General features: G+C 46.2%; 1 protein-coding gene across 8 annotated transcripts in view; it reads right to left on the reverse strand.

The window, feature by feature from the left end:
• Positions 1-16,131: 16,131 nt before the first annotated feature.
• Positions 16,132-26,814, reverse strand: part of SYT6 (synaptotagmin 6) — a 69,706-nt gene continuing 59,023 nt past the window's right edge. For 6 of the 8 annotated variants that reach the window (XM_034930155.3, XM_034930165.3, XM_034930178.3 and 3 more), the window contains 3 exons: positions 25,905-26,076; positions 24,538-24,688; positions 16,132-18,917 (listed from right to left, as the gene is read on the reverse strand). In XM_034930155.3, the coding sequence (XP_034786046.3) occupies positions 18,846-18,917; positions 24,538-24,688; positions 25,905-26,076 (395 nt within the window). In that variant the 3' untranslated portion in view covers positions 16,132-18,845. Of the gene's footprint in view, positions 18,918-20,543; positions 20,613-24,537; positions 24,689-25,904; positions 26,077-26,814 lie in introns of all 8 variants that reach the window. The other 2 variants (XR_004664561.3, XR_004664560.3) reach the window with 2 other exon arrangements.

Here is a 26,814-nt window from a genome sequence, read left to right on the forward strand (position 1 = left end):
GAAGACCTAATCCTGGGTTCTGAGCAACAGAAAATTGATGGGCCTGGTCCTCAGGACTTATTTCAACTATTAAGAATATGCAGGCTTCCAAGGACATTGGCCTTACAGTGTCAGTCAGGGTTCCCTGTAGCTTCAGGATTAAATATTTGCTTAGACAAGTAGCCACTGTATGGCTCTTATCCTAGAGATCTCTTTCTTTCCTCTTCTAAGTAAATGATTGTTTTCTGCTATCTTCCCATTTTTGTTCCATTGTTGAATATTGGGGTATGGCAGAGGTTAAGTTTACCATTTAGTTCATAGATTGTAGGAAGATGAGATGTCACCTTTGGACAGGGTCTCACAGAACTAGGAGAGGAATGGATATAACCTGAATATTGTGGATTCTGAGGCAGGCAGGCAACCTTTGAGATGGCCTTGAGACACTCACTGCCTCTGAATGAGGAGCAGAATATGACTTCAAGTTATTTCCTAGGGGGAGAGGATGTGTGATTTATAGTTGTAAATGTGATCAATTAGACGAAAGCACCTTTGAAAATGTCCGAATAAGGAAAAGGTTATGTGTGCCAGGCAAGCAATAGAATGAAACTGATAGGCTTTCATTATTTGTCTTATTCAGTGATGCTGGAAGGGACAGCATTATATGCCACATGGACGTGGGATGGACACCTAACCCAGGGCAGCAAATCCTATGACTTACATTGTCAGGGTTGAATGGATAGGCTCATCAAAGCAGACTCTTTCTCCCGAATTTTGAACAAGGAGACATTGGGTCTATTATCACTTGGAGTGAGCTCTTCAGTTGGGTCCTATACACTGGGGGCATGATGAGTAGACAGGAATGAGGTGGGGTGCCAGGGGAGAATGGAGCAGACACCTGGAGACTGGTGACTCCTGAGAGGGAGAGATAGAGTTGTTGCTTCTGTTCTTAATGGGTTTCTCCTGATTTTAGAACCTCTCATATCTGGCAATATTTTACTTTTCTGTTCTTGGATTTCATTGGATTTCTGCTTTCTTACAATAAATCCCAATCTGTGGCAGAAATCTAGCATTCAGGAGACAGATCTCGGTGGAAATATGTTTTTCAGATCCATCTACATTTTGGCGAAATCACGACCTGGGAGTGGAGGAAATCACCCAAGGAGGTATAGAGGGAAAGAGAAAATATTGTATTCTGATCATTACAAATACTTCATATAGCATAGTATACCACAAGATATTAAATGTTGGCATATATTATTTACTCTTCTAAACAACTTTGTAAAGTAGCTGTTGTTATTGTCCTAATTTTACAAATGAACAAAGGTGATAAAAATGGGTTCAGTTATAATACTTTGCCTGGGTTGCACAGGTCTTCTGACTGAGTTCACTTTTCAGCTCCTATTAGGAGCAGAAGGGACTCAGAATTTGCAGGGCAGAGCTCTATGCACTGGACCAGAATCTGGACCAGAATTCTCTCCAGAGGTGGGCACCACTTTGTAATCATAAAGACCAGTATTACCTGATATATGTACAGAAGGTGGCAGGAGAGTAAATGAATTAAAGGAAGGATGCTTATCCCAGAGCTCCTTGTTTCCCTTTGTGGGTCTCCTTTTCCCCCACCCCATAACTAGCCCTGCTGCTCTTTAGCCCCTTTGAGGGAAACCACTGACCTGCCCCATCCACGGAGAAGCAAGAGGCCTGTGCTACAGTTATCCCTCCCTATGGACAATTCCTGGTCCTTTGTGGGAGTGTTTAATGCCCCCAAATTTTGCCACTTGGGGGTAGGTAGTGGGGAGGGATGGTAAATGGTACTTTGTGGGAAAAGGATTACATGGGCAAAGGATTCTGGAAATGCTGAGTTAAACAAACAAAAAGAGATTTCTTGATCACAGTTCTTAGACCATTAAATGTATGAACATGCATCTCCTAGAAGGGCATATTATGGGAAGAAATTCCCCAACTTAACCTGACCACAGAACAGCTTCCTAATGTGCTAGCATTTTAAGCAGTAACGGGGAAGGGGAGAAAGATTGTGGAGGTGGGAGGCAGGAGGTGGGAGGCATGCAAGAACTTCACCTCAAGGGTTAGCAAACACCTACTCCCTATTCATGTGCAATGGCCTTGAGTGGAGCTCTCAATTGATAAGTGGGGGTTTGTTTGTGTGTGCGAGTGTGTGGTTTGTGTGTTTGTGTGTCCATGCACCCACACACGTAGGCACAAATCTTGGCTATCAACTCAAATGCAGGAACTGGATTGATTTTTATAACTTTGCTCTTAAGGTTTCTCACCCCCTAATATTTGCTCAGGCCTCTTTTGGGACTACATGTTACATAAGGCATAGGCTGCCTCACAGTGGCTTTATTTGCTTGTTGTGGGTGGTGGTGGGGCTGGGGAGCTCATTAGGATTCTTAAAAGTTTAGGAAGGAGCAAAGGCCAAGTTAGAAGAGGATACCTACCTCCTGACTCCTTGGGGGGCTCTCTTTTTGGCCTTCCCTACCTACTGAGGACTCATTGGAGGAGCCCTCACAGGGAACTTCTCTTAAATTGACACCCTCTGTTTATTTTTGAACCCCTAATTACCCTTTAAACTTGCTGTGGTTTATTTTTAGAGGTTTCTCATCCATCTCATTAACAACTCGTAAAAGCTCCTGTCTCATATTTCTACCATTTATGCCCTTAATTAAACACAGTGGCTTTTGTTATCTCAGAATACTGGTCTTGTTTAGAATTTAAATAAGATGACTCCAAGCTACCGCCTAACTGCTTTTTAAGCATTCCTTCCCTTTCCTTCAATCCTTTTGTCTGCCATGGGTCTGTCTAGAGCCTTGTCCCCAGGGTTCTCTCTGTTCTTTTTTGGTTATTTTTTTTATAATCGAGGGCTGAGAATGCAGAAGAAGGAGGCGTGGGATGCTGACAGCTCTGTTTTGTGTTTCAGTTTTGTTTTGTTTTGCTGATTTTGGGGGTAGGGCACCGTTGGGCTCCTTCCTCCACCTCTACCGGGAGTTAGGAAGAAAGAGGTGGGTTAAGACTTTTTCAAGCTTTGCCATCCAACATGTGAACAGAACAGCAATACTTGATTAAATGCACACCAGGACTCTGATCCCTGATCTGACACCTGCTGATCCTCTTCCCTCATCAGGAAAGCACTGCCTAATTACCTTTTCCTGCTAGCCCAGTTTATATTCAAACCTTCTTAGTGGGACTGACCAACATATTGAAAGCATCCATCATCAGAGGTGCTCGACACCAGGTACTGCCTCGCAGAGGGAGGAAGGCTGGTGTAGGGAAGAGGAAGCACTTGCGGTCTGGGGACTGTCAGTGGCACAGGCCCGGGTAGCACCTGCACTTTGGCCAGGGCAGGGCAAGCCCAGTCAGTGGTCTGTCCTTTGTGGCCTGGACCCAATCTGCCCTGTGGAACTCACAGTCTCCCTGGCAAGAGAGAAACCTGTCATCTGTGCTGTTGGCTTAGTCAGTGGGCACAGGCTGAGGTGGTGCCCATGCCCTTCACAGGCAAAATGAAGCAAATAACACCAGGTTCATCTAGGCTTGACTCTCAGTTCCTTCCCTTGGCCTTGGGCAAGTTACTTTACTTCTCTTCCTTGTGTTCTCTTCCATGTAATGAGGTGATATTAATATTACCTACCTCAAAAGGTTGATGTCAGAACTCAATTAGATAATGTATGTAAAGAATTTGGCATGGTGACTGGCACATCATAATCACGTAACAGATGACAGCTGCTGTGATTAGTATTAGTATTATTGGAATATAGTGACCATTCTGGTCCTATGTGGCCACTTGAGACCACAGGGGCAGTGGGAGCATTGTGGGTCATTGTGATGATATGGATTTTATCCTGCAAAAGAACCTGTCTACTCATTCACTCACATGTCTGTTTATCCAACAAACACTTATCAAGCACTTAATATGTGTCAGGGACTATGCAAAGTGTGGACAAAGTGGGGCCATCCATGGGCGTCAGCTCTCAGGCAGCCTCTACTCTGATGTGGGAGATCCTACTGTAACATACATTGGAATAAAATATGTGCTAGAAAGAAGATACAAACACTGGGCTTACAAGGACAAACAAGAAGGAGCTCATAGTTATGACCTGAGAGACGCAGAACTCAGGAAAGATAGAGGAGGGATGTTTGAGCAAGAAAGTAAAGGATAAGAAAGATTTCAAGGAGCAAAGGAGGGAGGGAAGAACATTCTAGGATGAGGGAGAGGCATTAGCAAAGTCATGGAAAAGTGAAAGTGCATGGGTATTTGGAAAATGTAGCCTGGGTAGAGAGAGAAAGTGACCATGTAGGGCCCAATGATGGCTGGACTCAAATGCCACAGCAGGGAATTTGAAGGAACTGAGGTCTTAAGAGAGGTGACATTAGACCTTTGTTTCAGAGAGATAGCTAACCGGGGCTGTGTGAAGTAGATTGGCAGTGGGCCCTAACCTTTCATTACCAGGAAATCCCTTTCATCAATTTACCCCCATAGATCTGGCAGTTTGATTTTGGACATTTAACACATTACATTTATCAATAGTCTGTGGTGCTTTATTGGGGTAAATGTATAGTTTCCAGTAGTTCTTTTAAATACTGAAGACCCCTAGATATTTAAGAGTGCCAGGCTGGGAACCAAAGGGCTAGGGAGGTAGAAGAGCAGATGTCTGAAGATCCCTTAGTAAATTCCTGGATGCCCGGGACAGAAGCGAAGTCCTGAACTAAGGCAGGTGTGGTTTCTGAAAGGTGGGGACAGGTATGAGATGTTCTGTGGGTGAAATGGACAGAATTCGGTGAGTGATTGGGGCTGAAGTGAGTGAGGAATAGAAAAATGAATCAAGGTTGGGCATGGTGGCTCATGCCTGTAATCCCAGCACTTTGGGAGGCCAAGGTGGGAGGATCGCTTGAGCAGGGGAGTTCAAGACCAGCCTGGGTAACATAGTGAGACCCCCATCTCAACAAAATTGTTTTAAAGAATTAGCTGGGCACAGTGGTGGACATATGTGGTCCCAACTACTCAGGAGGCTGAGGTGGGAGGATAGCTTGAGCCCAGGAGGTAGAGGCTGCAGTGGGCCATGTCCTTTCTACTGCACTCCAGACTGGGCAACAGAGCCAGATCCTGTCTCAAAAAAATAAAAAGAGAAAGAGAAAGAGAAAGGAAAGGAAAGGAAGAAGGAAGGAAGAAAAGATGAGTCAGAGCGTCTAGGCCTGGGGATAAGAATATTAACGAGAGGGGACCCGGAGGGGACTGGTGGCCAGAAGGAAGGCGTGTCAGTTGATAGCAGATGCACTGAGTGTGAGCCCACTGCAGTCTTCAACATGGAGTTTTTCAGCAGGAAGTTGGGAGCTTGGGAGAAAGGTCACTGCTGTGGGGCAACTCAAGACATTTTCTCATGGGCAGTGAAACTGAGGCTCACTTAATCTTCCATCCTCAGACCCAATGGCTAGGACTAGTGCCCCCTGAGACACCCACCTTTACCCTTACCTTCTGCCCTGATGAGACCCCAATAATCTAGAGTCTATTTCCTAACATTCTCCTGTATCTGTCCTTCAGTGCTTAGGAAAGTGTTGCTGACTATAGGAAAGAAAAGATTGGGTTAGGGAGAGGGGTGTGAAGAGGCGCCCAGGCCAGGGCAGCGCTCCACCACTGCCTCCTGCCCTGCTTCTGCCCAACCTGCAGTTAGCCTGGTTTAAAACAGATGCTCTCAGTCATGATCAACCTGTCTGCTTCTGCTTTTGCTCTGTGGTCATGGGAAGCAGATGTTTCACCCTGCTGTAGTGGGGACTGAATTACAGTAGCATTGGTGTGGGGTGACCTTCAGGGCACCGGGCAAGGCTCGCAGAGGGGGTGCCTTTGCTAACACCCCCTCCTGAGCAAGTCTGGCAGTGTGTTGCTCATGGGGCTGCCAGCCAAATGCCAGAGAGGGACATAGTCACACCCCCAAACTGTTCATGAACAGACCTAAGTAGACACACAAGTCCCATCACAGAGGAACACAATCCCCCTATGAGCTGTGTCTGGGTCAGGGTCTTCTCAACTTAGGAACAACCATCCCATGCCAGGTAAAGCCAAATCTCTAATTCTGGGCTTAATGTTCCTTGATGCATGTGCCTGGACTTTGTTATGCATCAGAAACACCAGCCAGCTTGTTGAAGTGCAGATTCCTAGGCTCCAATCTAGTGCATCAGAACTTCTGTGGGTAGCAATTTACATTTTTAACAAGCTTTCTAGGTGGCTCAAATGCACAGTAAAGTTTGAGACGCTGATGGAGAGCGTCCTGTTAAATCACACCAAGACTTCTTTCTTGCATTGTCCATCACAGACCACGTTTGTGGGGTTACTATGTTAACTGTTTTCTGAATCTCATGCTGGGTATTCTGAATCTGGGTACTTGACTCTGGTTTTGGCTCGTGTGTCCTCCCCTCTTGGCTGTAGGTGCCTCCTCTCTGACAGGCTCCCCATGATGGGGCACCTGGATTTGCAGGGCAGCGGGAGGGAGCCAGGCGAGAAAGGGCACGAAAGAAATAGGACACCAGCTTCTAATAAGGGAGTGTGCCCAGCACCGGCTCAAGGTATGGGAGGGAAAAGCACTATCCCCTGCAGGGCTCTTCTGGAAGGCTTTTCAGGAGAGGCTGTAGTTAGGCCCCAAGAATAAGTGGGATTAGGTTTCCTGAGACTAGGGAGGGTATCCTGAAGACACAGAGTATAAACAAAGCATGGTGAGAGGAGGGTGTTGCATTTGGCCATAGAAACGGGTGCTGAAGACCCAAGAAGTGTTTTGAACACCAGATTAATGCATTGTCAGTTTCATGTAAGGCAAAGTGCTTGGTAATTTTTAAAGCTCTATGCAAACATTAATCATTCCTTTCTCCTTCTGTGGGCAAAAGGGGAGTTAGTAAAAAATTATGAGTAATAGTGGGATGCCTGGCAAAGGTTTTAGGATGAATAAATTACTAGGGAAGTGGAGAACAGCTTTTTAGGGGTTCAGAAGCAGTTGTCCAGGGGCTGAATCTGATTAGTTTGGCCAACAGTGTTAGCTTTTCAAAAAAAATTTTTAAATTAAAAAAATTTTTTTTCAGACGGAGTTTTGCTCTTGTTGCCCAGGCTGTTGTGCAATGGCACGATCTCGGCTCATTGTAACCTCCACCTCCTGGGTTCAAGTGATTCTCCTGCCTCAGCCTCCCAAGTAGCTGGGACTACAGGCGCCTGCCACCACATCCGGCTATTTTTTTTTATTTTTATTTTTAGTAGAGACGTGATTTCACCATGTTGGTCAGGCTGATCTCGAACTCCTGACCTCAAGTGATCCACCCACCTTGGCCTCCCAAAGTACTGGGATTACAGGCATGAGCCACTGTGCCCAGCCTTTTTTTTTTTTTAATTTGCATTTGAATGTCTTTAAATAGAGCTTTCACCTTCCAGTTCCCACAACCTACAACTCTACGTTTGTTTTACAGCCTCACACATTTACACCTGCTTAGCCCCAGAAGGTATTAGAGTTTTTAATCTCTCAATTGGCATAGAGGAGGGTGAGAAGTTGAAATTCTAGTAGGAGAGATAACAGTAGTGGGAAGTAGTGAGGGCCCAGAGAGAGTGGGGCAGTGAGATAAGAAGAAGGAGACAACACAGAATAAGTAAATGGGACACGCTGGTGGATTGAGGGAGAGAGGGGAGTCAAGGGTTAAACTGATGGGACAATGCTGCTGAAGTCTGCAGAGGCTGAGGAGCAGCTCTGAAGGATATGTAGGGTTTAGGTTGTGGCAGGATATCTCAGGGCCTTGTCTAACGGCAGGTGACAATTTGGGCCTGGTGCTCAGAAGAATAATGGTAGCTGGGGACGCAGATCAGCCCTGGCGTGGAGGCAGTGGGTGAAGTGGAGGTGGAGGTGAGGGGGGGTAAGAGTGTGCTGGGAGAGGGTGGAGGGCTGGAGGAGCCTTCTCACTGTGAGGAGGTGTGCAGAATAGTCAGGATGGCAGCAAAGTTGGATCCCATGCAGGATCCCAGAGTCAGAAAAGGAGAGAACCTCCAGGAGGGAGGGGCTGATTGGCTGCCGGAGGCACTTTGGCAGCCGAGGAGAATATGGGTTGGCAACACGTCCTTTAATAAGCCATTGACTTTGAGCATCGGTGAGCAGGTCAGCAGGGGTGAACGTCGGCATGGTTGGGCTCTGCTCCTTCAGTAGGGGAGCACTGAGGCAGTGGAGCTCCACCTTTGTCTGAGGGGCTGGTATGGACTCCCGGCACAACCTGGCTCTAAACTGGACAGTGGAAGGGTGGCCTCTGCTCTGACCTGTCACTGTGTCTTCCCTGAACGGCTGTGCTTGGCCAAAGCTGAGCTGTTCATAGTTGTCCCACACTAGCTCACTCTGCGCCTCTCCCCAGATGGCCTAGAAGACCACGGCCCTCTCTGCTCCTCAAGCCAGAAGCTGCTCTCGGGTCAATAAGCTCGGGTTGCTGGAACTTTTCGGACTGCCGAGGTCACTTCTGCTTCTGGGTTGTCTGACCACCGGCCAGTTTTTTGCTTGCTCTTTAGCGGCTCTTCCTCCTTGTAGCTCAGCACCCTGTGAGGTTGAAGAGGCGGCTGCTCAGCTGTGGCTGAAAGTGAGGAAGCTCCCTTTAGGGGGTAAGGGTTGGAGTTTGAGATGAAAAGTGTTTGGTGCCGCTTGGCTTGACATTTTCCCCCAAAGTGAAAATCCAGCTGGCTTGTTCCCCTGGTTTGTCTCTGAAGCAGTATCTGGTATTTATAGAAGACTGAGCCAAGGGCCAATCAGCTCAGAATGGAAATGCCTGAGCCTGGAGTTCTCTGGAGCAACCGTCTCCTGGCTTTCTCTCTCCCTGGAGTTCAGCTAAGGTTTTCTCTCGAAAACTTTCAAGCCCTGAGAAGTTTGAAGAGACACAAACAGGGGAAAGGACCCTAAAGCACACTGACTGTCTTTCTCTTGGCATCGACGTCTTGTGTGTTTTTTTACGGTTGATAGCAAGAAGGTAGCTGAAGAGCTAGGAGAGTGGCCTGGTGTGGGGCGCAAGGAGCAGCTGCAGCGTCCAGCTGTCTAGGGTGATGGGCATAGTCTCCTGTTCCTACAGCCTCTAGGACGTCCTGCTTCTGAATTATGTGCCTGTGCTAACCTACTGGGACAGAATTGTTGTTTTTAGCATGTACCTTCCAGCTGCAAGGAAAAGGAAGGGGATATTTGACATTTTAAAAGACAGCTGGAATGAGTGAGATATCAACTGACACATTCATTAAATGTCATCACTTTTGTTTCTCTTCCGCATTCAGTGCTTAAGTTATTCTAAATTAATTACCCAGCCACTTGATTTATTCCTTACACCCCCCTCTGTGCTTCCTGCCACCCTCTCCAGGCTTAAGAGCAGCACAAGTTACCCGGTTGTAAAGGCTGAGTAGGGGCCTTCAGAGAAAGAGGAGACTGTCCAGGCAGCTAGGCTGCAGGATGCTCTCACAATGGGGTCAGAAGCCGAGCCTGACCACTGCCATGAAAGTTGTCATCCCCCTGTTTTACAGATGAGGGAAGTGAGGCTCAGAGAGGATAAGTGATCCATCCAGGGCAGACTGGGGAGGCTCAAGGAGCCAGAATTTAACCCAGGTCTTCTGCCTCTAGGCTCTTGAGCTTACCAAATGTATTGGTGTCAAAGAGGCAAATCTATCTTCACATGCTAGGTAGCCACAGGGATTAAATAAACTGAAGAATACAATTTCACACCCCCCTCTGGCCCTTACTTCCTTGTCAGGGAGAGGGAGAGCCAGGTGCAGGAGGACAGCTACAGGTTAGCATCTAGGAAGCAGATGAGGAATCTCTCTGCACAGTAAGTCAGGTATATTTGGATCATTCGGCAAAGAAAGTTCTTAGTAATTTAAGGAAGACAATGTGTGAAGTTTGTCTGGCTCTTTGATTTCACAATCCATTTTAACTGCTGTGTGTCATTGTTGGTAATTTTTCCAGAGAGATGAAAGACCATGGTACAAAGGGCCATAGCCCTTTCAACTGTGATTAGCAAGTCCTCTGTCATCTCAGGGACTCACATTTCCACAAACAGAATTTCTAGCCCCAGGTTTCATTCCTTATTGCTCCAGCCTGAAATGTTCCCACAGGCCTAGCCTAGGTACAGACTGTAAGGTGAAGCCACAGAGAAAAGCAGAAATGCTACATGGCTCACGAAAGCCTGGGGCATCTGCCCACATTGGTGCTCTGTGTATCTCTGGATAATCTCTGATGTGTCACCAAACTTCCCCAAACTGTGTGGAAAAAAGAGCCACCTCAGGGAAAAGAGTCACATATCTCCTCCATTCCTTTCCCCAGTACTAATTTACTGTGAGTTGGTTGCCCTCAGGTGAGATTGCTGCAGGAGGTGATTCACAACTGTGGTACTGAAAGGAAAGAGATGCAAGGAGGCAGGAGAGCTGAGCTAGCCTGTGGGAGTGCCTGAGTTTGCAGGGTTCCTCTGAACCCTCCGTATTGTCTGCCCTCTCCTGTGGCAGCTCATCAGCTCATCACCAAATTTCCCTTTTCGTCAAGTCTCATGGCTCAGGTTTTGTCTGGAGCTGCATATTGTAACAGCGTGATGAGCTCTCCTGCCTTTTTGAAGCTCAACACTGCTTTTCAGTAGAGCTGTGAAGTTATACTGACTTCATTCTTCCTTGCATTGTCCATCATTTACATCATTGTCATTTGGGGTTACTGGCTAGGGTTGGGTTTGATAGGCAGATCCCACAACTCTTTAGCTGCTCCTGGAGGAGTAATTGATATGGGGGATCAAATTAGTATGGATGACTGATGGTTCTCAAAGAGGCCATCACGGGACCCTCTCCTGGAAGGGATGAGGCTGGGGTTTCAGAAGGTACATTTAGGGGTACACCATGAAGGGATATGCATAGTTGTCTGGGTTAGGTAATCCTTCTCTAGGATGTCTTAAATCTCAGATATTTCTCAAGGTTTGCTTTTACCATATTACAGAGTAATTTTCTATTTCTTCGTTTGTCTCCTCTGAATTGTGAGCTCCTTAAAGAGCTATGTTTTATTAGAAGGCAGTTTAGCATCATGCTTAAGCATGTGAGCTCTGGGATTTAATTACCTGGGTTCAGTTTCATGATCTTGGGCAAGCTCTTTACCCTCTTAGGGCTGGAGGGAGAATTAGATGAGATTTTGCATGTAAAGCACTTAGAACAATGCCTGGCATATAGTAACTGCTTAGTATATGTTAGTTATTATTATTATTAAATTTGCATGTCCTCATCTCTAACATGATACCTGATATACATTAGATGCTCAACACATGTGTTTTGAGTGAATAGATGGGTAAATACCCATGTGTATGTAGAAAAAGAGGTGAGCCTGCCATAATGTGAGTAAGCCCAGTTGAAGTTCTTGAGCATTCTGGGGCTGAGGTAGCGCAGGAGAGAGAAGCTGGGCTTCAGGATTGAGTTCTGTTGTCGGGTTAGGAATTGGGCCAGGACACTTGCAGTTGTGGGAGATGACTTTCACAGGGAATTGGTAAGAGTTGAGTTTAGTGTAAAAGGTCTGGTTAGCTAGGTTTGACTTCCACATGTACTTGGTTCTGTCAAGGATCACAACATGTGTATATCAGGAGGGTTCTCAGAGCAGAGGTGGATTTATGGACAGAATGTCAGCAAATGGCACCTTGTGGAGTGATTATAGTGTCTTCAAGAGTTGGGTTCCTGCCAATGTTACCCAAAGTAACCCACAGATTCAAGGCAATTTCTATGAAAATGCCAATGATGTTTTTTAAAGAAATTGAAAAATTCATTCCAAAATTCATATGGAATCTCAGGGAACCCTACATAGCCAAAACAATTTTGAAAAAGAACAAAGTTGAAGGACTCATTCTTCCTGATTTCAAAGCTTACTTCGAAGCTACAGTAATCAAAACAGTATGGAACTGGCATGAAGACAAACATATAGACCAAATAATTAGAACAGAGAGTTTAGTAATAAACCCTTGCATATATGGTCAGATGATTTTTGACAAGAGTATCAGGACCATTCAATGGGAGAAAGGACAGTCTTTTCAACAAATGATGATGGGAAAACTGGATACCCACAAGCAAAAGAATAAATTTGGACCCTTACCTTACAGTATATGGAAAAACTAACTCAAAATGGATCAAAGGCCTAAATGTAAAGAGCTAAACCTATACAACTCTTAGAAGAAAACAGAGGAAATCTTCATGACATTGAATTTGGTGATGATTTACTGGATACAAAGGTGCAAGCAACAGAAGAAAAAAGACAAATTGGACTTCATCAGAATCAAAAGCTTTTGTGCCTCAAAGAACATGGTCAACAGTGTTAAAATGCAGTCCATAGAATAGGAGATAATGTTTTCAAATCACATATCTGATAAAAGATTAATGTCCAGAATATTTAGAGAAACTCCTACAACTCAACAATAGCAACAAAAACAACCCAGTTCGAAATGGGCAAAGGGCTTAAATCAACATTTTTTCCAAAGAAGACACACAAGTGGCCACTAAGCACATGAAAAGATGGTCAACATCTCTAACCATTAGGAAAATGCAAATCAAAACCGCAATGAGATACTACTTCACACCCATTAGGATGGCTACTATCATAAAAGCAAGGGTTGGTGAAGATGTGGAGATATTGGAATTCTTGTGCAGTGTTGATGGGAATGTAATAAAATAGTGCAGCTGCTATGGAAAACAGTATGGTGATTCCTCAAAAAAATTAAAAACAGAATTACTGTATAGTCCAGCAATTCTATTTCTGGGTATACACCTAAAAGAATTGAAAGCAGGGTCTCAAAGAGATGTTTGCACACCTATAGTGTACAATAATAGTAGCATCATTCATAAAAGCTAAAACATGGAACCCACCCAAATAGCCATTGGTGAGTGAATGGATAAACAACATGTGGCATATCCATACAATGGAATATTATTCCGCCTTAGAACAGAAGGAAATTCTGACATATACTACGACATCTGTTGAGGACATGATGCTACGTAAAATAAGCCAGCCATGAAAGAAAAAGTCTGTGTATTCCACTCATATGAAGTACTTAGAGGAGTCAAATTCATAAAGACAGAAAGTAGGATGGTGGTGGCCAGGGGCTGGGGGAAGGGAGGAATGGGGTGTTAGTGTTTAATTGGTAGAGAGTTTTAGTTTTGCAAGATGAAAAGACCTTTGTGGATGGATGGCGTTGATGTTAGCACAACAACGTGAATGTACTTAATGCCTTTGAACCATACAATTAAAAATGGTAAATTTTATGTGATGTATATTTTACACAGTTCTTTTCAAAACATCGAGGGCTGAGCTGATGGGAGACAAAAAAAGAGTTGGGGCCCTGCAAACATAGGTGAAAATGGACTTTCGTGAATCGAGTTATATTGAAGCAACTTGGATTTGCTTGTTATGAAGAATCATTTTAGGAAGCCCTTGATTGATCTGTTTTTGTTCATCAGCATTTGCATCAATCAGCTTTGCTTGGGCACCTCTCCATCATGATTCACGTCACTTTCTTTTCCCTTGACCTCTAAATGCTGATGGTTCCTGAAGAACCTCTTTTTAGGCTCCCTCATCTAGTTGTACTCGCTTAGTTGTACTCACTTGGCAGCGTCAGCCTCCTGTCTTCACATCGCTTTGTGGTGTAAGGTTTCTCTATAAACTAACATCTCACACCTGACCTCACTGCCAGGCTGCGTCTTGAACTGCAGCTGTCTGCTAGACATCCCTCTAGCATCTCAAACTCAGTTTGGCCCAAACGGGGCTCATCACTTTTTCTTGCTCTGCTGAATTTCTGGTTCCTGTGGAAGGCATAGAACACTTAGTTTCCAAGGTATAAAAACATCCAACACTTGGGAAACCCCCCTTCCTCTCCCTGTCTTTCAGATGAGCTCAGCTGTCAGTGGTGTTGCATTTTCCCTCTGTGACCATCAAATTTTTTAAAGATAGAGATGGGGTCTTGCTATATTGCCCAGGCTGGTCTCCAACTCCTGGGCTTAGGCAATCCTCCCACCTTGGCTTCTGAAAGTGCTGGGATTACAGGTGTGAACCGCCACATCTGGCTGTGACCACCACATGTTGTACAGGTACTCTGCCTGTGTCTGGGTCAGTCCTACACTCCCTCTTGAGTGGACGGCCACAACTGCCTGCCCATCTCTTCACCTCCAGTCTCTCCACATGGGCTTGCTGCTATGAAACAGCCAAGGGAAAGCTGGGGAGAGGCTGGTCCTGTTCCTTCTACTAAGGAATCAGACCTCTGGATAGGGCTCACCCTGAAGGAGAGCAGGATGTGGCACAGATCATAAAGTCCTAAGTGGCTTCTGGCTGATAAATCCCAGGGAGGAAAGGCTGGTTAAGTGGATGGGATGAGACCGCTAGACTGAGTCTCAAAGTCAGAGGAGCAGGTGCCAAGCCACCAATGGAGGGTGGGGCAGCAGGTCCAGTTCCCAGTGGAGGCAGTTGGCAAGAGCTACACAGGGGCCAGGTCTAGAGTCTGGTGGGTTGGGGCCAGGGCTGGGGACAGCAGGGCTCCATGGGCAGAAGTCCTGCACTCTGCCTGGGCTGACTAGTGCAAGCAGGGTAGCACTTGAACTCAGGGGGTTCACTGTCTCCCCCTAGATTCAGGGTAGTGGCAGCCCTAGGAATTCTGGCTCTGGACCTTCACTTGTGTGGGCCCCTCAGTTTGCAATATGCCTCCTCCCCACAACTTCCACACTTCCAAATCCCACTCAGCCTTAACGCCTAGATCAGAGCCACTTCGCACCTGAAGCTGCCACTCATTCTGCTGAGCTGGGATGTTCTTTGTTGGACCTCCATAGCCTTTTACTTCACCTCCCTAACTGCATTTCCATTTTCTACCTGGAACTATTGTTACTCAGTGCCATTGTACTAGACTAAAAGCTTTCTGTGGGCAAGTCATTTGACAATGAATAGAACACATGGATGCCTGTGTTTGTTAGTGTTTCTGAATCCATCGTTCAGTAGCTGTCAGTCTCCACAGGCCTGTTTACATTCACTGTGGGTCTTCCCAGGTGCTGCTAACTCAGTATTTCCAGTTTTTTCTTTCCCTGGGGAACTCGAGCCTTTTTTGTGAGACTCTATCAGTAGTTCTGGCAATGGACTGTGAAGAAAAGTGACGTGTTACTAGAGCATTTAGGCTAGTAGGAGACCCTTCCAAGTGCTCTTCTCCCTTATGGGTGGCAACTAGCAGTGTTTGAGATGTCAGCTGCTCTGTCCTCCTGAGTCCCCCTGAATAAATACGATGAGCAAAGCTCCTAGCTGACCTGTGATAGCTGAGCAAGGCTCCTAGCTGACCTGTGATGGGCGCCTATCATGGATGAGAAATAGGCTTTTGTGGTTTTCAGCTACTGCAATCTGCAGGTTGTAATTGCAGCATAGCCCAGCCCATACTAACAGACACAATGACCCCTTTGGTTTATCAGCTCTAGATCTGACCAGCACATTGCCGCATCCTGCTGGCTGCTGGGTGACCTGATGGGAAGCCACTGGCAAGGGGAGGCTGCCTCTTCAGGCAGTAGAGTGCTGCTCTCAGCAGTTCAGCTCACTGGGCCTCTCATGGTGGAGCACCCCTCATTCAGATGCAGATGTGCAGGAATGGACGGTCCCTTCCACTCCCCTCTCTACGGACTGCTCTCTAAATTAATTAAAAGCTGCAGGCGAGCAGAGAGATATTCTATTACATTAGAATGTTCTTTTTTTAAAAAAAAATTTTGAGGCTGCAATAGTATTTTCCCATGGCTTTGCCAAATTGTGTTTTACGATGGTTAGCAGGATTCTTTACTGGTGGGTGACAGCATTGTACTTCCCAGATGTGTGTGGCCCACTTCCCTAGGGGAGCTTCAGCATCTGCAGGGGCTGCTTGTTGAGCTGAAGAGCTGAGGGAACAGCGGAGCCCTGTGCGCCAAATGATCTCCGAGCCACAAGCCTGACAAAACACAGGTGGATTCCAGCCTGATGAGGTACACAGGTATTCCTTGGACAGAACAAAAAACAAACAAGCCCTTCTGCTCTACCTCTGATAGAAGGGAAGTGGTTATCCATGTGACGCAAAGATTGAAAAGAAAAGCTTTGAGATGTCCTGTGCGTGTGTTGACTGCTAAACCCCAGGAACATAAAATGACAAGAGAAATGGGCAAGAGACAGAGATTTAATTGAATAAAAACTCCAGGCTGTGACACGGGTGGGAAGACACAAACGAGTAATTAACAACATAATATTTTAAATGACAATGCAATTAATTAACGTCCTGGGTAAGCGCAGAGGGGGAGGAGGGCGTCTTTCAGCCCAGAAACACTGCTAAATAAAGGAGAAGGGAACTTTTCATGTTTTTTAAAAAAACCTATGTGCAAATGGCCCTGGTTATCACAACTTCATCAAAGCTCACAGCAACAACCCGAGAGGTTTCTCCGGCCAGAGAAAGCCAACAAATGGATCAACTTTGTAATTCATTTTTTTCTTCTCTGTGAGGGAAGAGATACTGGGCTAGATAATGAAGTTGGCAGATGTTCAGGTTTCATTCATGATTCAGGCTGAGGACTAGTCTACCTTGAGGGTGCTGGGGATGAGGCTGCAGGAGATAAAAGCCTCCCTGGGGTGGGCTCCCAAGCCTGTAGGAATTGACCCAGACTGCTAGAGCAGCAGCGGTTGCAGTTGGCCAGGGTGGTGTGGGGGCTGGCTAGAATCTGTTCAGGAAATGATTTCTGAAACCACTGGGATGTTCACTCATGGGAGATAGCTGCTTGGATATAAGAGGAATGTCTCAGATGAGCAATACTATTGTGATTCACATTGATCACACTCCCTTCTCCAAGAGGTTAGAATGGGTTATACTGACCTGCCTAAGGGTTTAACGATGACAGCTGGACATGAATTTTGAGTTCACTTCCAGAAGGACCTTCTCACACTAATTTCTGGACTCCTTATGACCCAGGGAACTCAGTTGTCTCCTTTGTAATTGCAAGGCCTTCAGCATCTGTTCACTGATGGAAACGACTATCTTGATGGGGTCAGTCTAGAGTCAGAATCATAATGAAGTCTGTCACCTGCCAGGAATCTTGTCATGACCTTGGGTTTTTTCTCACTCTCAGGAGAACACCCAAATGCAGGACTACCAGACTAGGAAGGCCTGTCAACGACAAGATATCTGGGGAGAAAAGTCATCGTTACACATGAGTCCCTAGCCTAAGGCTCAGTACAGGGTGGAGTTTAGGTTTATCTACATTTACTTTTCTAAGCAGAAAATTCCTTTTGCCACAATATCCTGTTAACTCATGCCCAACCTGGTCATTTTTAGGGCTAGAAGATACTATGCAGAGTTCTATCAGCAGAGAAATCTGACAACTTGGTTTAAAATGAGGGATACTTTATTGGTTGCTGCTCCTCTACCATGTAACATATATAAAGAATAAGACACAGGTGTGTGAACAGATTTTCTGTTCTTGATTTTCCACTGTTAAAAGAAGGGGTTCTTCAGCAGACTTGCCTCTTGCAAGTAGTACACACATCTCTGGAAACTGGCACAGTGTCGCCACAAGTCGAAGTAGAAACTCACCTCCATGCGCTTACTGGGGTTATACAAACTGAGATTGAGCAAATCAACCTGGTTTTAGGGGTTGGTGGGAAGACCACTATTAACTCAACAGAAATGTGCTATTACAACACTGAATAGTTCAAACAATTTTTTTTTTCCTAAACTGAGTTTGGCCTAAGGTAAAGATCTAAAGGAAACAAGAAACCCTCACAACCACTGAAACAAACAACACTGAAGTACTTAGTAATTTATAGAACTAAAGTTTAAGATGAATATTGTCAAAGAGCCAAAGGGGCTGAAATAGGCTTACGCTGACTCGGTTTCAATCAAAAACATACTCTTCATAGAAAGATGGACTCAAACTGCTATTTGGATTTCAAAACTCCCCATTTGGAAAAGAACATTTAATCTAGGTTTTTCTTTAATCTGTTTAGGCATTTTAAACAGCAGCTTGATACTTCATGGAATTATAAAGCTATGTATAATGCAGAAATCATTCCAGAACATATGTTTCTCTCTTACTTTACAATCAAGATTATTTCTGAGGACAAAGATCCTGTTTTCAAACAAATGTGATCATTAACTGTGGCGCATCAGAAAACATATGGCGTGTTTAGTTTCGGCTGAATCATTCCTAAAGAAAGTGACTAAGTTCCCATGAGGAATCAAGACGTTTTCAATTCATGGGGAAAGCCAGCGAGGAAGGGGAGCGAGGAACCCTGCACATCAGCTGAAGGCTCACAAGCGCCTCAGAGGTCTTGTGATTTCAACACGGGACTGAGGGTCCCAGCGTGGTTTATGTCCTGCCAGCGAAGAGCTTCAAAGACTAGTAATTCACCTCACAAAGGCTCTTCCATGGATTCACCCCATTCCTGCAGGGCACTGAAAATGCAGCCGCAGTCCCACCACGCCTCCTCCTTTTCCAGGGTTGTGGAGCTTGCTGGAGACACAGCATTTCAGAAACTCAATCCACCTCTTTCCAAAAAACTGTACCTTGTATTTTCTAGAACCAACTTCTGGGCTTTCCACCCTTTGTCTTTTCCTACTCTTTTTTTTTTTCCCTTTTCTTACCAGCAGACCCATAAAAAGTGAAAAACCACAAAAACATCACCTTGGGAGACACAAAAGACTAAGACAGATCTGACCACATGACAAGTGTCTCAGCCTTGACCTACACAGGAGCAGGTAAGACTCTGGAGTGACGGACGGCTGCCGCTGCTGCCACCGCTGCGACTGCACAACACTGTTTAGACGGTTGAACAAGTGCAAAGAGAACATTGCTGAGTCCCATTTGTGTTACTTGGCTGCACATCTCATGGTGTCGGAGGTGGTTTCGGAGATGGGCACGAGCTCTCACTGTCGAAGCTAGCAGCTCGGCCCTGCCACTGCAAAGAGGAGAACAATCTGTTTATTAATTGCTAAGGGAATTTACATTTCAACTTGCAAAACTGAACTGGCCCAATGCACTGAATTCACCTTTCCCAGCTTCTCATAAGCTTTCTTGAATTTTGCTGTCAGCCATGCAAAAACATAAGGGAAACAGCTTAGAGCTTCTAGTTTGGAATACCTGATTTTCAAAAAGACCTACTGCAGAGATAATTAAAGCTTTCTTAACTCTCTCTCTGTGTGTGTGTGTGTGTGTGTGAGAATGAGGTGCTCTGACTGGGCCATTTCTGTGTGCTTCAGCCATTTTTCACACTGAAAATCATATTATGTTAGCAGCGAAAGAGGCAGTGTGCAGAATATGTCCTTACTGCCAAGAACCCATGGTCATGCATTATTAGCAATTTGTCTGGGAGCTGACAGTACAGCTAAAAATCTGATACTGCTTTAGCTTTGAGCTGTCTCCTTTGTTTTTCATTCTTCCTATGGGCATTTGCACCTGACTTGTGGAGAGGTAGAGGTGTGAGCAGACCCTTCTGGGCTTCTGCAACCCCTTTCTCCTCCCCAGTTCTCCTAGGTCACAGACTGCCTCCTATCAGCCTGACTCTAACCCTTCTGTGAAAGGGGTGATGTAATGAGGCGTAATGGAGTGAAGGACAGGGCTGAGGCTGGGTGGACTTGAGCCATTCAATCCTTCTTTAACCAGTCATCGCTGCAGCAGTCATAACCACAGCAATATTTACTGAGCAAAGATCTGACCCCATGAATACTCTTGACCTGCCTGGGGGCTTTATGTTAATAACTTCAAAGTGAGTCAGTGTCCACTGCTCACCCATCCTTGGAGTGGGCTGAAGAGACCCAGTACTGTCCTAGGTGTCTGCAGGACAGAGCTCCAGAGTTAAGAGGTAGGTAGGTGGTCAAGATGGCCTTCCTGACCTGGAAGTGCAGCCCCTTCTGCTTCTCATGAGCGTTGAGGGTCTCCACTATGGAGTGAGGGGGCTGAGTAGAAGCTGCTACTATGCATCATGCATACATGGAGGTTTGGGGTCGGGGGAGGATGTGGTTCTCCCTCAATACAGCCATTCCTAGAAGGGCCGAGCCACCTGAGGAATAGATCACTTTCTACCCAGCATCACCTACGGAGTAGATGGGAAACCCACGAAGTTCAGGAAGGACCCAGACCTACTAAACTACCTTAATGCTTTCAATTCTAAGGAAAGCTTCTGTTACCCTTCTCTGGGCTCGGTTCTTCATGGGCTTCTTAGGACTCCCTGTTCAGGCCAGCTGAAGATCTTTACGACTAACCAAAGGCCAGACAATCAGGTACCAATGACCACCATTATGTGACCTAGACCTAAGCAATCTTAGCATGTCAGCACTGGAGGCAGGCTTGGAAGCTGATCCAGTCTAACCTTCTTGTTCTTGCAAATAAGAAAACAAAGACAGAGAAGTCAAGACACAGCTAGCTAGGGGCAGAGCCAGGACCCGAAACCAGGTCTCCTAACACCCAACCAAGTGTTCTTTCCACTCCATCCTGCTGCTATCTCAGCATCTGGCCACACTAGGGGAAGAAGGAGACAAAAGGTAATAAGCAACCTAATGTCTTTGGGTCCACACCAGGTACTTACTCCTAACTCCAGGTGGCAGTCTCTCTGCTTGCAGCATCCACGTGAATGAAATCACAACCGAGGGTTTCCCTGGTGAAATATTTTAGATAAATAAATGCCTGGTTGTTGAGGCCACTGTGGCTTCTGACTCAATTGTTTCTTAACCAGAAGGTGACAACACATGATTACTAATGCTCTTATTTAACAGACCTTCATTTTAGGAGTTCTACTTTTCTGTTACAACCTTTACTGTTGGTGAAAGGTACATTATAATCACTGGCTTCTTCCCTGAGTAAGCATGCCACTTAAACAACCTGACTGATAGGCCAGGTCAGAGGAGAAAACATAAAAGGACTACACAGAGTGTCTTTCTTCCTTTATGTAGCAGCCCAAAGAGTAGTAGCAGGGAGCATAACTGTTTATCTAGAACAAATGAAGAAGGAACACTGGCTCCCCTGCTAGTCTGAGTTTTCCTACGAAGATAAACAAAGGGAGGAGATGGGGTTTGTGGACAATGGAAAGGCGAATGATTCCAGGAGGCTTACAGTGGCTCTGAAATGGCAGCATACCTGTCCCCAGCACACAGGGAGATTATTGTTTCAGAATGCCTGTGTTCCAGTAAGGTCTTTTGTTGCTCTGAAATGGGTCACGTTCCAACAGAGATTTAACATCTCTGGCAGATGATCTGAACCCGGCCCCCGTAATAAAATGCCTTGGAGAAAAGTGCTGGTCAACTCTGTGTGTGATAACAACGATGACACATGGCTCTGGGCTGAGAGGGAAGGGGGCTGGTGCTGCAGCTGGGAAAGGCCACTTGTGATGGCTCAATGAATTTTTATTTATGAAAGAATCCCAGCAGGGAAAGACACCTTTTCAGTTAATTTGTTCCCCTCAGCCTTATTTTGAGCCCCAAACAAGTGAGCAAGTATAATGCCCTCTGTTCTCATTAATAAAAAAGAAATGATCACAGCACTTGAAAATCCCTTAAGAAAGGTGCAAGATAAATACAGAGGGCTTTGCAGATATGATGCCATTTATCTTCCCAGGAGCTGGAGGAGATTTCTTTATGATTATACAAATGGGAGATACAAGTTTCAGGAGCAAAGTTCTTGCTCAATATCCAGAACAGGAACGAAAAGAAGGCAGGATGTGAGCTCTGAGGATGAGCGGGAGGATTGCCTCCAAGCACAATGCATCGCGTGGACACAAGGTGCTTACTTAATGTCAGCCCTGTGGGGGTTTACATGCATTTTAATAAAGATATTTAAACTGTGGGCGCTAAATGTGTCAGTGACAATTTTAAATAAACGTGAACTATGGAAATCCCAGGTTGCTGAGACGAGTGTCAGTTTTAGCTTCTTGATATAGAGAATGATCAGCTGAGCAGAAAATGGCAGGATCGTGCGTGGGGGAGGGGGCATTCCTGGGAGCTTGGCCTGCAAGGTCAGGAAAAAAGTAAACCCAAAGGATATCAATTTATTCTCTTTTTGTTTTCCATATACTGTTACTTTCCCATTACTGTCTCATCAAATATTCATTTTCAAGGACTTGATTCTATTTTATCTTTCTTTTGTAGTCTGAACCAGTGAGTTAGAGTTCTCAAAGAAACAGGGACTTGGAATCAATTATTTGGCTTAATTAGGTTATATTCATCATGAAGGAGAGTGATTCTGGGGCCAAGTCCTGGCCCATCTGTGGTACTCAACACACCACCCCCAGCTGTAGCCGCTGCTCTGTCACTTTCCATTTTCCACAGGCAGGCCCAGCCTGGTAACAGGGATGGGTTATTGCGGATTGAAGACTAGAAAGGCAGTCACAGCACAAGATGAGGGCTCACGGGCCCAGCCATTGTTTAGGGTCAGAGTTTCCTAGAAAAGCAAAGATGGGAAGGGCTTATCCCCTCATTTTACCAAGGAACCCAAAGACCAGAGTGGGGCAGTGAGTTTTCTTTTCTTTTTTTTTTTTTTGAGATGGAGTCTCACTCTGTTGTCCAGGCTGGAGTGCAGTGGTGCGATCTCAGCTCACTGCAAGCTCCGCCTCCCGGGTTCACGCCATTCTCCTGCCTCAGCCTCCCGAGTAGCTGGGACTACAGGTGCCCGCTACCACACCTGGCTAATTTTTTGTATTTTTAGTAGAGACGGGGTTTCACCGTGTTAGCCAGGATGGTTTCAATCTCCTGACCTCATGATCCATCCACCTCGGCCTCCCAAAGTGCTGGGATTACAGGCATGAGCCACTGTGCCCGGCTGGGCAGTGAGTTTTCTAAGGCCCTACAGCCGACCAGAGGCCTCTTAGCTCTCATTCCATGCCCTCCCCCTAAGCCACCCTAAACAGTTTAGTATACTTGTTCTATTCTTAAATATCTCCAAAGGATGATAAGCGGGGGAGGAGGGGTTGTGGGGTGGATGGGGCTGTCATGACCTCTCCCTGGGTTGAACCAACACAGCCTTCAGTGAGGTGCTGGATGCTGTCTGCAGGTTGTCTAGCGTTCTGCCCAGCAGTGCCTCCTGTATTGTGGGCTCCTCACCCACACTCTGCAGAAAGGTCTTTCTGGAAAAGAGGGGCAGGGGCTCCCCTGGGGGAGCTGAGAGATGAGGGACTGGCCTCACTCATTAAAGCTCCACAGCTATGGGACAATCAAGGCACCCACAAGACAGAAATATGAAGCCTCAACTGCCAGAAACTTTGCTTCTTTTTATCTCTTGATGCCGCCCCAAAGGTCACAGGGCAGGAGCTGCACAGAGCACATGCTGCCTGTCGGGGGAGGTGACTCAATTAGCCTGTCCCCCATCCCCCAACAACGGAGGCCCTTATCACCTATGTTTCCATGGGTCCAATCCCCTTGGCTCTCAGGCTCTCCTGAGACACCTCAGCCTGCCAGAAACAGGTGGAAATGGGCTTGTCCTCCATGAGAGGGCAGGGAGCCGGCAGGTTCTATGGGTTTGCAGACCTGACTTCTCTGCATCATAGAGTGTGGGGAGGGGATGACTCTGTTTTGAAGGTGACTCCAATTTTAAGCCGAGGGGCCATGCAGTGAAAGGGATAAAGCTTTATTTTGTATTAGTAGAATTTCCAATTTATACAGCTCTCTAGACTTGTTAGGTTTGAAGCCTGTTAAGATGACAGAATATTCACCCAGCTTTCTAGGATACAGACCGAGGTATGAGATATTGTGAGTGAGGTTTAAGCCTTGTTTGGTCACCCACACTTCCAGTCCATTTGAGAAAAAGCAGGCCTGGGGACCACCAGGGTGATAGAATACAGGATCCTAAGTCGGTGGGATTCAGTGGAGGGTGGAGAAGTTTGCAGATATTACTCAAAGGGATATTTTCTTTGCAGTTGAGGGAGAAGTGACAGGGTCAAGATTATACAGCAAGTCAGGAGGGGCCAAGATTGCAGCCCAAGTCTTGGGACTCCCAGTCCAGTGCTGTCTCCATTACGTCTCTGTTAGAACCCAACACAACCCAGCTCCACAGCTTTAGCCAGAAAGCGTGACACCTTGAGGCCATGCTCCCTTCCCCAACAAGGGCAAGAACCAACATTCATAAGAGGAGGAATCTGCTCTTTGGCATCTCTATCCAAGCAGTGAAAACTGCCAAGTGACTGCCTTGCTTGAGCCTCAGGGAACTTACTGTTCTGACAGGGGTAGAATGTCTTGCCAAGCTCTGATCTCACCCCCTTGGGGCTTTCTCCTAAAGGACAGACTTGGCCAAGGGCTTTGTGAAAGCATTTCAGACCTGGCACAGTGGTCTGCTGGGAAGTCTTCTTCACAGTTCTTGCTTTCCATTAAGAACTCAGTGTTGCTTTCAAAATGCCCAACACCAGGGGCTTTGTGTTGGCAGCCTCCACCTTCTTCCTCCATTTCCTTTTGGCCTATTACACACTGGGTAAGAAGCATGTGGCCCTCATGCCCACCTTTCCACAAAAGGCCGAGGGTGTCACTGCAGCTGACTGCCATTCTCCAGCCCACACTGCCATGCAGCAAACATGCCAAGGGCCAGGTGACCTCACCCACCTCTTTGAAGGATTTCTTTACCTCCACCAAGGAGTGCCAGTGTGCGATGGGCTTCCGGGGGTATGCCAGCATCTCGTTCCAGTGGTCCCTGCCCAGGCCTTCAGCAGTGATCCCCACACGACAGACTCCTATGATCTCATTGTGGCCCACTCTGAGGGAGAAACAAAAGTCCCAGCACTGGCTACCAGACATGCCCTCAGAAAAGGAGGTGCAGTGTGGGGGATGGTAGGACTCTGCCCGATGGGTCTAACTCAGAACTCTGAGCTCTGAAAACAGATGCTTGGCAGGGCTTCTGGGTGTCAGTGGCGGTGAAGCCTTTGCCTAGTCCCCTTCAGTGGACACTGGACACAGGCAGATGAGCAAAGGTTATAAACTTGTTTGGAATCTCAAGAAGTGGTGGGCAGATAGCCTGAGTATGGGAGGTGAGACAGTCTAAGTCTCTTCACTTATTTGACCCCGCCAACACATTACAACCTCACTGAGACATCAGTATTTGCAAATAAATGGACAGTCTCTGAGCACCATTTCTCCAAAACCCCAGTGGCTGGAATGTGATTTATTCACTCGGTAAGAACATCAATTATCTCTTAAGTATGTTCGTCAATACTATGCCTGAGAACTTGGGCTGAAAGTCCTGTATTGAGGCTTTATTGCATGGTTTCTTTCTCCTTTAGCTAAAGTGACAAGTGGAGAGAAGAAGTTATGGGGACCAGAGTAGTTGAAAAATGTTTTTGAGCCAGCCTAGATGGAAGAGCAGGATGTGTGGAAGAGACGAAAAATATCTGAGGAAGGGGAGATCCGATTGGATGGATATGCTGGGTCCAGATTAGGGAAGGCCATCAGAGTCCAAGGGAAAAGCCTGGATCACAGGAGCCATTGATGGTTCTTGAGAAGGGCAGGTCCAGGAAGAAAGCTGTCATTTAGGAAGATGTGTCCTTAGTATGTTGACCGAATTGGGGCAGGAATTGATGGAGGCAGGGGTCAGCTAGGAGGCTGCACAGCCATCCCAGGGTGAAAGTAGTAGCAACAGCAGAAATAGAGAGGATAGAGGGGCATTTCAAAGGCCAGATAATAGGACTTGGTGCCAGATGGAAGAATGGGAATAGCAAGGGGTGAATTCAGGGAAACTGATGGACAGAGCTGCCCCTGACGGAGATAGGCCAGTTGGGAAAAGAACTTTGAACCTTTGCTAAGGGAGAATCTATGCTCTTCCTCAAACTCCTGCACCCTTCTTGGGTACAGATAGATTTGAGGCCTGAACCCTAAAGCTGAGCCCTGAATCACAAGGTCTAAGGTCAAGGAGCCCTGTGCTGGTGCTGGAGTGGGAGTGAGGGGTGGAATTACGTCCCTCTAGGACGCCTACCTACCGATCATAGTCCATGACTGAGATGAGCAGGCTGACTTGATCCATGTTTTCCGGGGGAATGTCAAAGATGATGGCCTCATTGTAGACAGGATTGAGAGTGTTTTTCTTTATGGTTGTTTTCTTCTTCTTCAGCCTCCGCCCATCACAGAGCAAGGACACTTTCACATAGGGATCTGTGCCAATGGGGACAGAGAAAAGGGAATGGGGTATGTTAAACAGATGTCTGCAAACATCATTTGCAGCAACGGGACCGAAGCCCTAGACCTACTGCTGCTCATCAGATGGTATCAGTGGGTTGTTAAAATAATTAAACCACCTTGTATTTATGTAGCACACCTGTCTCTGAGGACACTCTGTGCTTAATAAATGCAGAGTCTTTAGCTACCTCAGTATTCTTGGGAGAGCGCCTAATGGACTTTTACTAATGGGGAAGCTGGCCCCATATCAGACATGACACCTGCCGATAGGTATGCAGTTCACAGCCCTAAATCTCAGCTCGTCAATCGCTGGCTGACTCAAAAAGGTGATGAGGCTGAACAATGACACTATTTCTTTTACCTATGTGGAGTACTATTCTTTGAGTGGCTTTTTTGTTTTACCAGAATTATAAACCAAAGGATAAAGGTTTTGGGGCGGGGTAAAAATAGGACTCAACAATGGCCAGGGAGACACAATGTGTCAGAGTGAAATGAACAGCAACAATCACAATGCTGTTCATGTCCTCCCCACCTGACAACATAATTTTGGGTCCCATTGTCTCAATAATCCCATTTCCATTTGGCATCTAGAAGGCGTGAAGTGGCCCTGCTCTCTGCTTCCCTGGAAGCCATTTCCTGCCCACTTCTGGGCAGTGGAGAATGAGGGAGCTGTGGCCCGGGGAGACTCAGGGCAGCTGGTTGACATTTCCTTTC

Source organism: Pan paniscus, chromosome 1 (genome assembly GCF_029289425.2).
Source record: "Pan paniscus chromosome 1, NHGRI_mPanPan1-v2.0_pri, whole genome shotgun sequence".
NCBI classification, from domain to species: domain Eukaryota; kingdom Metazoa; phylum Chordata; class Mammalia; order Primates; family Hominidae; genus Pan; species Pan paniscus.